At 34.4% G+C, this 13,410-nt stretch overlaps 1 protein-coding gene across 1 annotated transcript in view; it reads right to left on the bottom strand.

Moving 5' to 3' along the window:
• ADGRV1 (adhesion G protein-coupled receptor V1) overlaps positions 1-13,410 on the bottom strand; it is a 263,198-nt gene that overhangs the window by 183,684 nt on the left and 66,104 nt on the right. Inside the window, exons 37-47 of the mRNA XM_018072867.2 lie at positions 13,178-13,387; positions 10,299-10,429; positions 9,911-10,010; positions 8,723-8,902; positions 7,046-7,209; positions 6,436-6,529; positions 3,761-3,839; positions 2,988-3,126; positions 2,323-2,464; positions 1,646-1,908; positions 437-612 (exon numbers count right to left, since the gene is read on the bottom strand). Of these exons, the coding sequence (XP_017928356.1) occupies positions 437-612; positions 1,646-1,908; positions 2,323-2,464; positions 2,988-3,126; positions 3,761-3,839; positions 6,436-6,529; positions 7,046-7,209; positions 8,723-8,902; positions 9,911-10,010; positions 10,299-10,429; positions 13,178-13,387 (1,678 nt within the window). The remainder of the gene's footprint in view (positions 1-436; positions 613-1,645; positions 1,909-2,322; positions 2,465-2,987; positions 3,127-3,760; positions 3,840-6,435; positions 6,530-7,045; positions 7,210-8,722; positions 8,903-9,910; positions 10,011-10,298; positions 10,430-13,177; positions 13,388-13,410) is intronic.

The following is a 13,410-nucleotide window of genomic DNA, read 5'->3' on the forward strand; positions in this document are numbered from 1 at the left end:
TAAAGAGGATTTGGAGCTGATCCCCCAACCAGTTAGCCGGGTCTGTATAATTTATTTACTTATTGTATTAATAAGCCACAGGTGCTCTAACCCACGTGTAGCACATTGCACTTTTTCTGTTAAACCTCATGAGATTCCCATGGGCCCACTCCTCAAGCTTGTCCAGGTAATATGGCCCACTTGGTTCTGAAAAACAGTCCTGAGTCAGAGTGTATCTCACACAAGCTTAAAAAACTTAAATTGTAAAATGTGTGATTTCCTGAGCACTGATCTAAGGTTTGGAGCTCTTAATATGGATTATTATTATTAGTGGAATGTTAAGGGACTAATGAAGTACCATTTCATGAAAAAAATCCATAGAGAAATCAACATTTTAAGTGGTTTTCTGTTTTTCTGTATAGCAGTAATAGTATCTGATAGAATAAAAAGTTAGTACCTATTTGTAAGTGGGTAGACGCTGAAAAGTCCCAGTGGAGCCTGGTTCTGTAAAATCGTAATCATAGTTTGCACTTTTGTGCCTAGTCTGGCTCCTCCAGTTGGATTGAACAGGGTGACAATAAAGTACTCATCCATTTCTGGTTCTCCATCCAGGATTGCAGAAATATGCAGAGTCTGACAAGAAAACAAGCACATAAAGCTGCTGAGATTTGACAGCTAATGATGACATACTATTCAGACCCTGCTGCTTTTTCTGTTCATTCTCTGCACAGCTCTGGACAGCACAACAGCAGCTCTTGAAACTGGAGTGAGGCAGAGACAGTTCAGGCTCAGGTTCTAAAGTCATTCCTCTGCTGACCTTGCAACACTAACACAAGCATAACCACTTTTTTTAAATTATTATTTTTCCATTCTCTTTATTTCTATCCTAAGAACCATATTTAGAGACTGTATTAAGAAATCTTTTACTTGCCACTTCCCACAGATCTGCTAAACTGGCCATCACTGAGGTTCCAAAGGCACTTCAGGTCAAGAAATTGAAAACCAGCCTTTCCAGCAAGGTTTGTTTCAGATTCTACTCCACTAACCATAATATACTAACCTGTTACTGACCCCAGCTTCACTGAAAAAATATAATAAAATAAAATATAATAAAGCAAGCATTAAACTTCAGAGCAGTCAGGATTTCACACACGTAAGCTAGCTCATTTTCTAGCTGACATTCTTGTGGGGACAGCAGAGAGGCAGTGAGCTTAATACTCTAGAAAGATAAGCAGTTTTCAATTTCTATGACTCTGAGAGCTCTTCACCTTCTGCCGTTGCTGCAGCATACTTTGCTCAGTTCAGGCCACATAACAGAACAGGAGCTTTACTCCCACTTTAACTATTTAGACTTGTAAATTATGACTTCATGTCAAAGTTTGTGTTTCAGCTACGTACTAAATACATACAAATAAGTGGCCCTATGCATATATAAATATTATATACCCTTTATATTTTTTCAGTTTACCTGATCTATTACAAAGAGCACAATATCTACAACAAAGCACCTTCAATTTTTATGCGCTCCCATGACTCAGTTAGCTCCAAGAATGAAGGAAAACATCAGAAAAAAATTGTACATGAAAAAAACATGGACATTTCTGAAAGCCTTCCAAAAACTTTGAAAAAACTTTCTTCACTTCTTTGGTAATAACTATCATATTACCTTGAATCTGACTCCCTCTTCCAGTACAATGTATCCCTGAGAAGGGGTCAAATCCACCGATGGCTCTGAAGAATTAATCTCACTTACAAGATACTGAACAGTCACAGTTCCAAATATCCCCTGAGGAGGTTCTCTAATAATATTTAATACTGCAATGCTTTCCATCAGATGGAGAGCTGTTTGCTCTCTCAGGAAGAAGTGATCACTGTTATTGAACGACAAAACTCCATGTCCATCATCATTGGCAAATATAGTAACTGTGGCTTTTGAGAAATAAATGATGGAAATATTCTTTAATTAATACAGTAAAATATAATTGTACACATATACAAATAAATACATATATACATGAATCCACTCTTCCTTTAGTGTATAATGTTGATATTACTTGAAGAGAGTATGTAAGTATTTGCTTTATCTAGAAATATTTCTAGAAAGGAAGAATTCAGACTGTCTTATTAAAAAGTTCACGTCTGCAATTTTTGATTCCTTATTTTATATATTATTTTGTTAATTTTACACATTTCACAGGAATGTTTAAGAATTTTCCAAAAGAGACTAATAATCTACCACAGCAGGGCTATGGTGTTTTCTGAAATATTCAGAAGAACAAAATTAAAATCACTGTCACTAAAATGACAATTCTGAAGAAGGAGAACATCAAAACTAAGTTTTACCTGTTGTGTTCTTCCCTAATTCCAGGCCCAGAGAGGGATTTGTTAGAATTAACTGGAACTTTTCAACACCTTCAGGAATATCATCATCAAAAATCGTAACAACAACAGACTTATTCCTTTCTCCATCAGCAAAAAAAAGAGTCTAGCATTGAAGCACAGAAAGCATTGAACACTCAACAGCTGTTAATATACAGAGAAATTTTAAACTAAGGCAAAGCAGAATTGTCTTAGCTAGGAAGGAAAGAGGAGGCAAGAAGAGCTGTACTTTCTATGTCTCTTAGAAATTGATTGAAATAGAAGCAAAATAGTTCAGCATACTGCAGAGTGAGGACAAGCAAGAGCAATTCATTTTGAGAGTTCTGTTGCAAAAAATATTAAAACTTAGATGGAATCTTATATGCTCTAGTCTAAGGAAATTGTATTTGAAATAGATGTTGAAAGTTTACAATGTGTCTTATATTTAAAAATGCTTCAGTACTGAAAAAGAAAGAAAGAGTAAAATAAGATGACTAATTCAATCTCTTTGATCATCTATTCAGATGATCAAAGCAACTGAAACATGCTGAAAAATCTAGCTGTACTAGTGATCATTCTGCAAAATAAACAAGAGGACATTCTTTTAAGGAAGTTGAAGGAATGAAAATTACTAGATTCAGAACTCTTACCCTTGAGGTCACATTAAAATCCAAACCCAGCTGTGCCTCCAAATTTTGGGCATAAAAAAATACAGACACATTCCCATAAGATCCTTTGTTTCGGTATGCCATTATTGTCAAATCCCCATGAGATTCATTAACTTCAAAACTAAAATGAAAACCAAGACAATGCTCACTAAGCATGTTGTTCTGAATAAAATGGTAGATAATTGTTATATTTTCACTTCAAATCATTCCCTCTGCCTTATAAGTAAAAGGCACCATTACAGTAGCAGTATCATCACCAATGTCGAATGCAACCTTTTTATCTTTGTTTCTTATGTAAATGGAATTATGTAAAAATCCTATAGGATGTTGTCGTTTTTTTCTTGCTTATTAGTGGCAGATTAAGCCTGTCTATGGTCACGGATGCCTTCTTCCTAGCTCCTGGAAATCAGATTAAAAAGATCTGGGAGATGCCAGTGTGTATGTTTACATGGATGCAGAGGCTGGAGCAAAGGATGGAGGCTGCAGGAGGGATGGAAGTTCACAATACAAAAGGACAGCAGCGAAAATAACTACATGGTAGCATAATATTTCTGAGTAAACATAACGTAAATGCTAGTTTCCAGCATGAGAATTATCTTATACTTTCCAGTTCTACTGAACTGAATGATGTGTTGCCATCTCAAATATGGGACCCTATTGTTAATAGAAGTTCTACTGTTAACTGAAAATTAAAATTACTGAGCAACTCCAATCATTAACTGACACAGAGAGTTCTTCAAAGAGACAAGACTTACTTGGTACTTTCCCATTCAACTACTCCGCTTACTCCATCATTAGCATCAATAATAATTTGTGAAGTTAAACCTTCCACATCTAAAATGGAAAACAGAAGGACAAATATGAAGAACAATGAAGTCCGTTTTCATTATTTTCAAGCATAACAGAAGAATTTCTTTATTTCTCTACTAATTTTGTACAAGAAATATATAATTTTCCATTTCTAAAATATGGAGGAGAAAAAGGTCATGGGGAAGATAATTTGGAAAGCCTTAAAGAAAATCTGTTTTTACTACCTTACTATTAGAGCTGCAAGACAGTGCCTTGAATTACAACTGTTACATTTGATAATGTATAGAAAAAAAAGACTAAAGAAAATTTAGAAAAAAAAACCATAGCACAGAAAAATTAGAAAATGCCAAAAGCAAGATTTGTCAAGGAATCTCATTTCATCTTCATTATGTGTTTTTATTATGATGACATTTAATGTTCTGCAGACTGTGCCATTCTGAGTACAGAAGGGAAAATGAGTAAGAAAGAACAACAAATGATCCAGTATTTCATCTCCTGCTCATGTTTCAGTGCCTGATCATAAACCTTAATGACACACACCTCAGATTCTGCTACAAATATAGAATTATTAATTTCTTATAGGCAGCTTATGCACTGTAACATTCTATTACTTTATAAAAAAATATGTATCTTCACAGTAACCCTGAAAGATGATTGCATGTATTGCCCTGTGAAAATACTGAAAAATTGCTAGATGCCAGAAATGTCCACCACTTTCAGGGACCAGGACCTGACAGTCAGAACTTGATTTTTCTGAGAACATAATACCTTAATTTGTTCAAACAGCATCACATGATTACCTCAATTTACGTCAATTTACTTTTAATAAGACTTAAAAAGAAATGAAGAAAGAATCACGATTCCTACAAAACAAATTGACTCCACTGGATCTGTAGTAAATACACTATTTTTAGATCCATTTGAAAGATCTCTACTAAATCACATAAAACTAAATAAAAGGTCACTGCTACAAATTCAAACCTCACACTATGAGGTAATGATGAACATCATCAATAGCTGTAACACCTCTACATATCAGAAATGTTACTGAAGTTTAGATCTCCATAGAGAGTGCCAGCAAATATAGACCCTTTAGCTTCACTCCTAACCTGTGTTTTCCCTTGTGTTATAGTCCGATCAGTTCACCCAAGATCTGTAATACTTCACTTTCCACATCAGACCTCTTTCATGGCTGGTATGCTTCCCTTCCCCTGATCCCCCCCTGCCACTCTACTCCAGCTTAGAGTCCTTCTTCTATCCAATAAGTTTATTTGTTTTTCTTTCATCATTCCCCAGTGTTGAACATTTTCCCATTTCTTAATTCTTTGACTTTTGTATTAAGAGTGAGCAAGAGAAGCATGGTGAAGACATAGTTGTCTTTATTTTTACTGTTTCTGCTCCATATGTGTGAAGCCTCATATCAGAAACAGAGGTCACTTAAGTTCCATGTGTTTAACTGTACATCACAGACACCCCAGACCTACACTACATACTGCATCCACATGGCCATAACAGGAACAACATATACAATATAGTCCAGATGTGCAGAATTGATTGCACATGCCAGTATCATGTGCAGGACACCCATTTTTTAATATTAGACACCTAGGCTTATATTAAATATTTTCTGTGGGGTATGGCATTGCTGTATGTCCTAAACAAATGCCTTGCATCAACAAGGAGCTAAATCCTCAATTATGATAATTGATAATCCTCAATTATGACAAAGAAAATACACCAACAGAGAAAACAAGATTAGAAAATAGTCTGATAACAGAATTCATTGTGACATTTTATTATAAGGACAAGTTTTTGCCTTATGAATTAAAACTATTATCTGATCATCCTAACAGAACAATTTAGTTCAGAAAATCCTTTGTACTTTAATGTTACCCTTTTCATGTTTTGAATTTTAGGCTCGACTAGTCATAGCTCTGTGTCTACAAACCAGCAATCAGTCTCGCAAATTACCTTTCAGTCTGTAACGAGTTAACTCTGTCACTTCAACACGCATGCAAAGGAAAAGAGAAAAGAGTCATAGAAGATGTTAGAAATAATCAGCATAATTAGCCTCTAGTACCACAGGATAACCCAACTGCCTTTAAAGCCAATGGCAGCTCTGCTACCAAATTCAGAAGCAGAATGAAAATCTAATTAAGCAAACAATAAGTTCACTGGAAGAGGAGAAAAAATCATAGAATATAACTCCTAAAAGTAAATCTGATAAAGAGTAATAAAAAGCTGCTTTTGAAAGAGTGAGTACAGGAACCACATGAACGAATTTTTTTAGACATATTTGTTTCCATTATGTTCTTGGAAATTAAAATCACATTAACTGACTGCTAATGAAACTTCTGAGATAACAGCGCTCTCCACCTGCTAATTACTAACTAACTCCTCTGTGAAAATCGCCTTAGAGTTTTTACAGGGCTTTAAAAAGTAAGAAGTCGTGTAATACTGATTATATTTGATATTCTACAATGTTTCATGCAGAGTACCTGGTCACATATTAGCATAGTTGGCAAGTAAGTGGAATAATGAGAATATGCCAGAGTAATATAATATGATTGCAACTGATATAAAAATAAAGTTAAACATAATTCTGCATAAGTTGTTTTACCCAGCCTAGGTAGGGAAGAAGTTGAATGGTTCATAATAAGTTCCACTGAAGTCAAATTAACCAAGAAGAATTCTTGCACTTCTGGCACATCGTCCTACAAAACACAAATCCAGCACATCTTCTTTTCATTTTCTCTAAGAAACTGTAACAGAAGTTGCCAAAAAGCAACACACTAGAAGTCTCTTACATTATGGCAACATTTTCCTGCAACATTTTCATATAAAATGTATTATCTTGAATGAATTATGAAGTAAGACATTTTATTTCATGGAAACAACTGTGTTGACACTGAACTAGACATGTGAATAAACTTCTGCCCAATTTTAAAGGCATAAATTCCAACCATTGATAAGGTAACAGCCTGTAACAAGCAATGAATTACACTGGTCTGAATATCAGATAATAAAGTCTTAATGAGAGAGCTTAATTTCATTTAACTATAGGTAGTACTGTTCTCTGTTATTATTTATCCTTATGTGAAATTACCATTAAGACACAGGCTTTCTAAATTACAATAAAATCTATAGCTTCAAGTAATACATAGGTTGCAAGCTTCAGGTTCCACAATTTTCTCTTTTCTGTGTACAGAGTGAGAGGGTATAGAATTTACCTCCAGAATAGTAACACTTATGACAGCTGATGTTTCTCCTTCTTCCAAAATCAGTGAGTCAGAAACAGCTACATAATCAGCTCCTGGTTCAGCCAAGGTCCCCTCTGTCTGATTACTTAAGGTGACCAATCCTGGAACTGTGGCATATGTAACATTGATAGCACCTGTTTAAAATATGACCAAAAAAACCAACTGTTCTCAATTCTTACACAATGCTTACCAGAACAGACAAAGAAAGGAAATCAAATGCTCCTTGACAAAATGAAAAACCTAACTGCAAACCAGAAGGATTAAAAGAGTAATCTGGAGCCAACAGAATTTTGTTATTGCTTTTAACACGCTTTCAGTCCAGCCTTTGATGATTTGTCCAACAACACAGGACTTGGAAAGCATTAGGATCAAATGTATTCAGGCATTTGAGGCACTGGGGACTGAAAATATTACATTACTGAAGTACTACCTGCTACTTCTAATGTATTATTAATATCAAGTTCGGTGCCAAGGGAAGTAGAACGTTTCAGGAACAACCGGTATCTAAGAAAGGCTCTAAAGGCAGTGCTAAATCTAGTTTCCTTCCCAAAAAGACTAACAAAGACTCCAGTAAAGAATAAAAACTAGGGAGCACACTGATAAATTTTACTAAGGGGAAAAGTTAGACATAATTTATTTTTTTTAATAAAAAAGCCACGTCTCACTAATCTGTCAGAGTAAGTTAAGTTGCAAATTTAAAGAAAGTGATCCTGGAGATAAAATGACAGATGAAATTCAAAGCTAGTCTTTATGAAATATAACAAAAGGTATAAAAGAATCTTAGTATTAACAAATAATGATAAACTTTAATTAAGAGATTTTACATTTACCAGACATACTTAGAAAAAAGTATTAGTTTCCTGAGTAGTGTTTGAAAGTTAATTTAGATATTGATTGATATAAAAAAAGAAATGGGAAAACACAGAAATACCATTAAAATGCCTCTACAAATCTGTGGCGTGTCCAGATCTTGAATATTTGTTTTAACTGGTCACTTCAAAACAGATAACAGAAACTAGAAGAGATTACCAAAGATGTCTAAATATACTCTAAAAATGTAATTAGAAAATGATTACACATTATCTCCTAATGCAACTTAAAATCCTCAAGCAACTAAGTAAATATTTCTGCACACAGCACATCACTGAATTCTGGAAGTTAGTACCACTCAATTTGATTTTAAAAGGAAAAATTGAATTAAAAAAGAATACAGAATTCTCAGAGGAGAACTGAATTCAGTGGCATGAATGAAACTTTTTCCATGGGACATTCCTAAGCTGTCAACTTCTGCAAGTTTAGAGGCAAAGATGTGGGAATGATCATTTCATTCAAGCTCCTTTTCTCATACTTTTTATTTCTTCCGGACAGAGTCACGCTTCAAGACAGATTTGTCAGACATAAAGATACAATCCTAATAGCCAATTAGCTGTGTTATATGCCACAACAGACCCCTTGATGTGAAATTGAGGGCAAAGGCTCCACTTTTAGCTAAAACTTAGTTTCCAAGTCTGCACTAAGGACCTAGAAGTTCTGAAAATATCAACTGTACCCAAGATTTTCTAAATTTCCAGCTTCCCTGTCATAGCTTTCATTTGTCTAATAATTTCAAAAACAAAACTTAACTTCTCTTGGAGTTGTTATACAAACCTAGAGATCCAAATTCTCTGTTAATAAAAAGTTGAACTGTTTTGTTTTCCTCTGGAAGTAAAACTACCCTGGATGGAGAAGCAAAATTCAATACTCCATGTGGTTCATCACTAGCTTCTACTGTCAGAACAGCTTCATATCCCTGACTATCCAAAATGGCAGCACCTGAAGAAGAAACTCCTGCAAAAGAATCAACGGACTACAATTAATACAGCATTATGCAAGTAAAGTTTTGTCTTATATTACTGCTACTATTACATCCAAACGACAGCTAGTAACAGTGTAAATGACATCAAGCCAAACACGACTGCTGACTGAAGTTTACAGCTGGTAAACTTCATGGAATGTATACATAATTACATTCTATAACAAATAAAAGAATATTCAATCACAAGAATTGTATGCACACAAAGTATAGAGTTACAAAACTGTATTAAGAAATGAGAAAAAGGGCCAGTGCTAAATATCAACTTTCCTAAATTAATTCTATTGTAAATCGAAAGAGAAAGTTTTCCTAGGTATTCATTCCACAAGTGAAAATTATATTCAACTTCTCAGTCATTCCATTAAGAAATTACTAACAGTGTTACCTCGATGAGTTACTGATACTTATCCTGAAGGACTACTACAATAAACAAATTATTAATGCAAGTTGGCAAGGTACCTAGCAGCAACACAACCTATGTCACGTTAGTTTGGTTTTTAGATATTAATTCCAGTTTAACAAAGGGTATTTCAGAAGGGATGCAGTTTCATGCTTTTCTCGTTATAATTTGAATGGAAGAATAAAATATGCTGACATCCTGGAATTCAGAGACAGATCAGAAAGATAGCTTAACATGAAAAGATTGTTTTCAAAGATAAAAATATCCACTTATTTCATGGCACTTGTATCCAGAACGTATTAGTATGCTCAAGTTTATATTCAGTTCAAGGTAAGCAAATAAGCACTGAATTAAACAGTCAGTTAAGGAAAAATGCAAAGACACTGTGGGATTTATATATATATATACACACATATACAAAGAAGTTTCAAGGATGTTTCAATAAAATGTGAACAAAATTTGCACAGTTTACAACATTTGCAGTATGCTTAACCCTATGCTTCCAAAATTGATTAATACATAGGAAAATATTACACTACTAAATGGCAATTTTATGATATAGCAGGCTGTAGTTGTGCATTACCTTCTGTTTTGATGTTGTACAGGATGATGCGGTATTCTTCTTTTTCTTCAGGAATATAGTCATCCAGCAAGTGAATATACAATGTTGTATTCAATGTCCCCTATTTATTTTGTTGATAAAATGGTTAGTCATTAGTTTATAGAGTACAAGTGATACCACAGTATCATATGTATTTTGAACAATACTTTTAAGAAATGTAAACTTAAAGTATCTAAAACTATAAACTCCCTGCAGTTTAGAACTCCTGGAGTAAAGGGGTGAGTAAATAACCACATAAAGAAAAAAAGAAAGAAAGAAAAAAAGTGTGCTAAAAAAGCACACTTGTTTCCTCAGCTCACTTCAAATTACAATATTCTCTCGTAGCCACTAGATTTGCTTATGGACTTACCTCAGGAAAAAAGAGTATTCCAGAATAGTTTTCAAAATTTTGTTTTACATTATGTCCAACTATCTTCCATTCAACAGTAACATTTCCCAGTCCTGGGGCAGTTCGTACAATATGAAATGGTAGTTGTTCTCCTAGGAACAAATTATAAGATATAATATTTTGAGTTTCCTCTCCTACAATTCAACAATTAAAATGAGAAGTCAAAAACATGCATAAGAGTTAAAATATTTTTTCCTGAAAGACCTTAATATTTTTAATAGTGAGCTTCACAGTAGTTATATAACACATTCATTTTTAACATTGAAACAAAACCCCCACAAACCTAAACTCTTTCTTCCTGGGTTTCTCTGGTTTTAGTTCACTCTTGGAAAAAACTGTCTCTTTTTGGTTCACCCTTGGAAAGAACTACCAAAATACAAGGAACCTGGTACAAATGAGTAAGTGCCATCAAAACATGCACAAAAAGAAGAGCAGTATTGGTCTGTGAACTACGCAACAGAGTAAATGCTGTATACTCAGCTATAACACAGTTTTCTACTACAACTAACTGGCAAGGAATATACATGTTCCTAACGTCTGCAGTGTCTTTTGTTTTTACACAGTGCAATCAGAAAAATGCTTGTAATTACCTGCAAGTTCCATTTATATGAGTTTGAACTTAAAAATGTTATCAGTGTTAGAAAAGATCCAGAAAAAAAAATCCAAAATTTGAAAGTATTTAAAAGCAAAAAATTAATGTTTCATAATTTGTAATGTATATTGTATAATAATTTATTATAATTTCTGGAATAATCAGTATCAAATGACAATGTGCATCTATAAGTAATTACAGTACTTTTTCCACAGGTAGTAATTTACTCACACATGTTTCTCGGTCAGATTTACTGAAATCTTTGCTATTCCTATCCAGTAAGAAATAATAATACAAGTACTAATCAGATTTTGAAGATTGAGTGTTATTAAGTTAATTTCACTATTTTAAGTTTTTTAATATTCCACCATTTTAAATATTTCTTTAGATATCTGCATTTATCAATGAAGAAGGAGGAGATCTCCATCAATCCTCCTCTTGTTCCCCATTTCAAGCTACTGCACTGTGTTTTCACCTAGTACAGTCATAGCCACACATCTATTGCAAGCTCTGCCTGTACTAAAATGCTACCATTGCCCTCAATAAGGTGATAAAAAATATGTACACCTTGAAAAGAATACTGATTTGCTTGACAGAAACTTTCAATAATAAATATAAAAGGTAACAATATTTGAATTTATGTCTGTTAACTCTTGCTTTCATAACAAAAAAGATTGTTACCAAAAATTAAATAAAAGCACTGAAATTATATAAGGGCCTTAGGTAACTAGTTTGGTTGTTCTTTGGTGCTATAATGCAATGCACTATTTTTCCACAAGCTGAAGAAATCAAGTAATTTCCACACTACAGCACTTCAGCTTCAAATAGCCAGCATTTGCTAGCATGCTATGAATAATATTTAACCAGTTGAAAGTATCCCAGGTCATTGTAACCTTTGGGAATGAGATGGTTTTTAGTAATTCCTTGTGCTCATTAACAGTGGCTCTTACCCTGCCAGACTGCAGCTGGCTTGGCAGATAAATCAGGACCACTAATGTGGAGGAATAAAAAACGGGTACAGACTAGCAGAGAATTAACACAAACCATATCTAAATAAAACCTAAAATGCTACGGTGTCGTGGTTTAAGTAGGTTTTGTATTTTATTCCTTTTTTCCAACATTTTTGGTAGGGGTTGGGGGAAAGATGCCGCCTGGAAGGAACCAGAACTTTCTCCATCTTCGACCATGTTTTCAGTCGGACAGGCAGTGGGCAGACTAGAGGTGATCTCTGTTGTTGGTTTGAACTGTTCTGTTTGTTGCTATAGTTCTGGTCAATAAATTGTTATTTTTCGTTTATATCTCTTCATATTTTGTCTCTCTGTATTGGTGAAAGGGTGGCCATTCACTGGAGTCTCCACCCCAGCATTACTCTTAAACTAAGACACATCTTTTCATTTCAGGAAAAAAAACAGACCATGTTCTCTTGAGACAGAATTTTTCTTCCAACAGAAAATACAATGCACACATTCCTGGACAGCAAATTTCTGTTATGTTTAGTTTCCCTGCCCATCAGTTTACACGCCAGAAAAATGTGAGACTTCAATACACTGAGATTCCAGCAAAGGCTGGCGAAAGCAATCATTTTGAGTACTACTACTACTACCCTACACAGAACTGTACAAAGCCTTAGGTCAAACATGCAATATGTTCTCTCAAAGCACTAGTAGACACTAGATATCCAATTAATATTGTTCTTTCTCAAAAGCCATGACATCAAGATTGCCACATTGCCACATGAGATACAATAAAAAAGCATAAAGAGAAATTTTAAAACAGTGGGTTATTGAGTCAGAAAGATAGAAGATTTGATCCTAATCTTTCTGGGGGAATATTTTCTAGATGATTTAATATTAAATCAGTGATAGATGATATTTGCTTCAGACTACTAATTGGTATGTAAGACGGAAATTTCTGGAATACAGTATAAATGAATAAGACAAGAAATGCTAAAAGGAGCTTAGAAATGCTATGCCAATAGAAGCAAGGCCTAATCTTCAGAAAAACAGGAAAGAACAGATGATGATATATAAAATGTTTTTGGAAATGGTGTATTCATCCTTTTCATAGATTTCATGTAAGTGTAATGCTTGCAAGAGCTAAAAATCCAAAGAAATGTATGCCAAATATGTGGTTATTCTCTGCTTGCTGGCATGCTCTGAACAGTGATACAATCCCTGAGTCATTATCAACAGAAAACACAGAGATGGAAGTTCATGCTAAAACAGTGTGGTCAACACACAGGACCCACCTTCACAACCAATAACAGACCTTCCAGCTGTCTGGAAGCTAATGATTCCTGCCACGTTGTCACTTGCCAGGATAATCAGTGTGACAGTGTCGAAACTGGGAAGAATCCTACTTCCTCCTTCAGTATGGACCAGGCTGATTATGATGCTTTCATTATCCTCTGGCTCTGGATCATCTAAAATGGTCAATGTGACCATCTTTTTTGTTTCACCTACAAGGAGAAGAACGTATGCA

This window comes from Manacus vitellinus, unplaced genomic scaffold (assembly GCF_001715985.3).
Source record: "Manacus vitellinus isolate BGI_N305 unplaced genomic scaffold, ASM171598v3 scaffold_23_pilon, whole genome shotgun sequence".
NCBI classification, from domain to species: domain Eukaryota; kingdom Metazoa; phylum Chordata; class Aves; order Passeriformes; family Pipridae; genus Manacus; species Manacus vitellinus.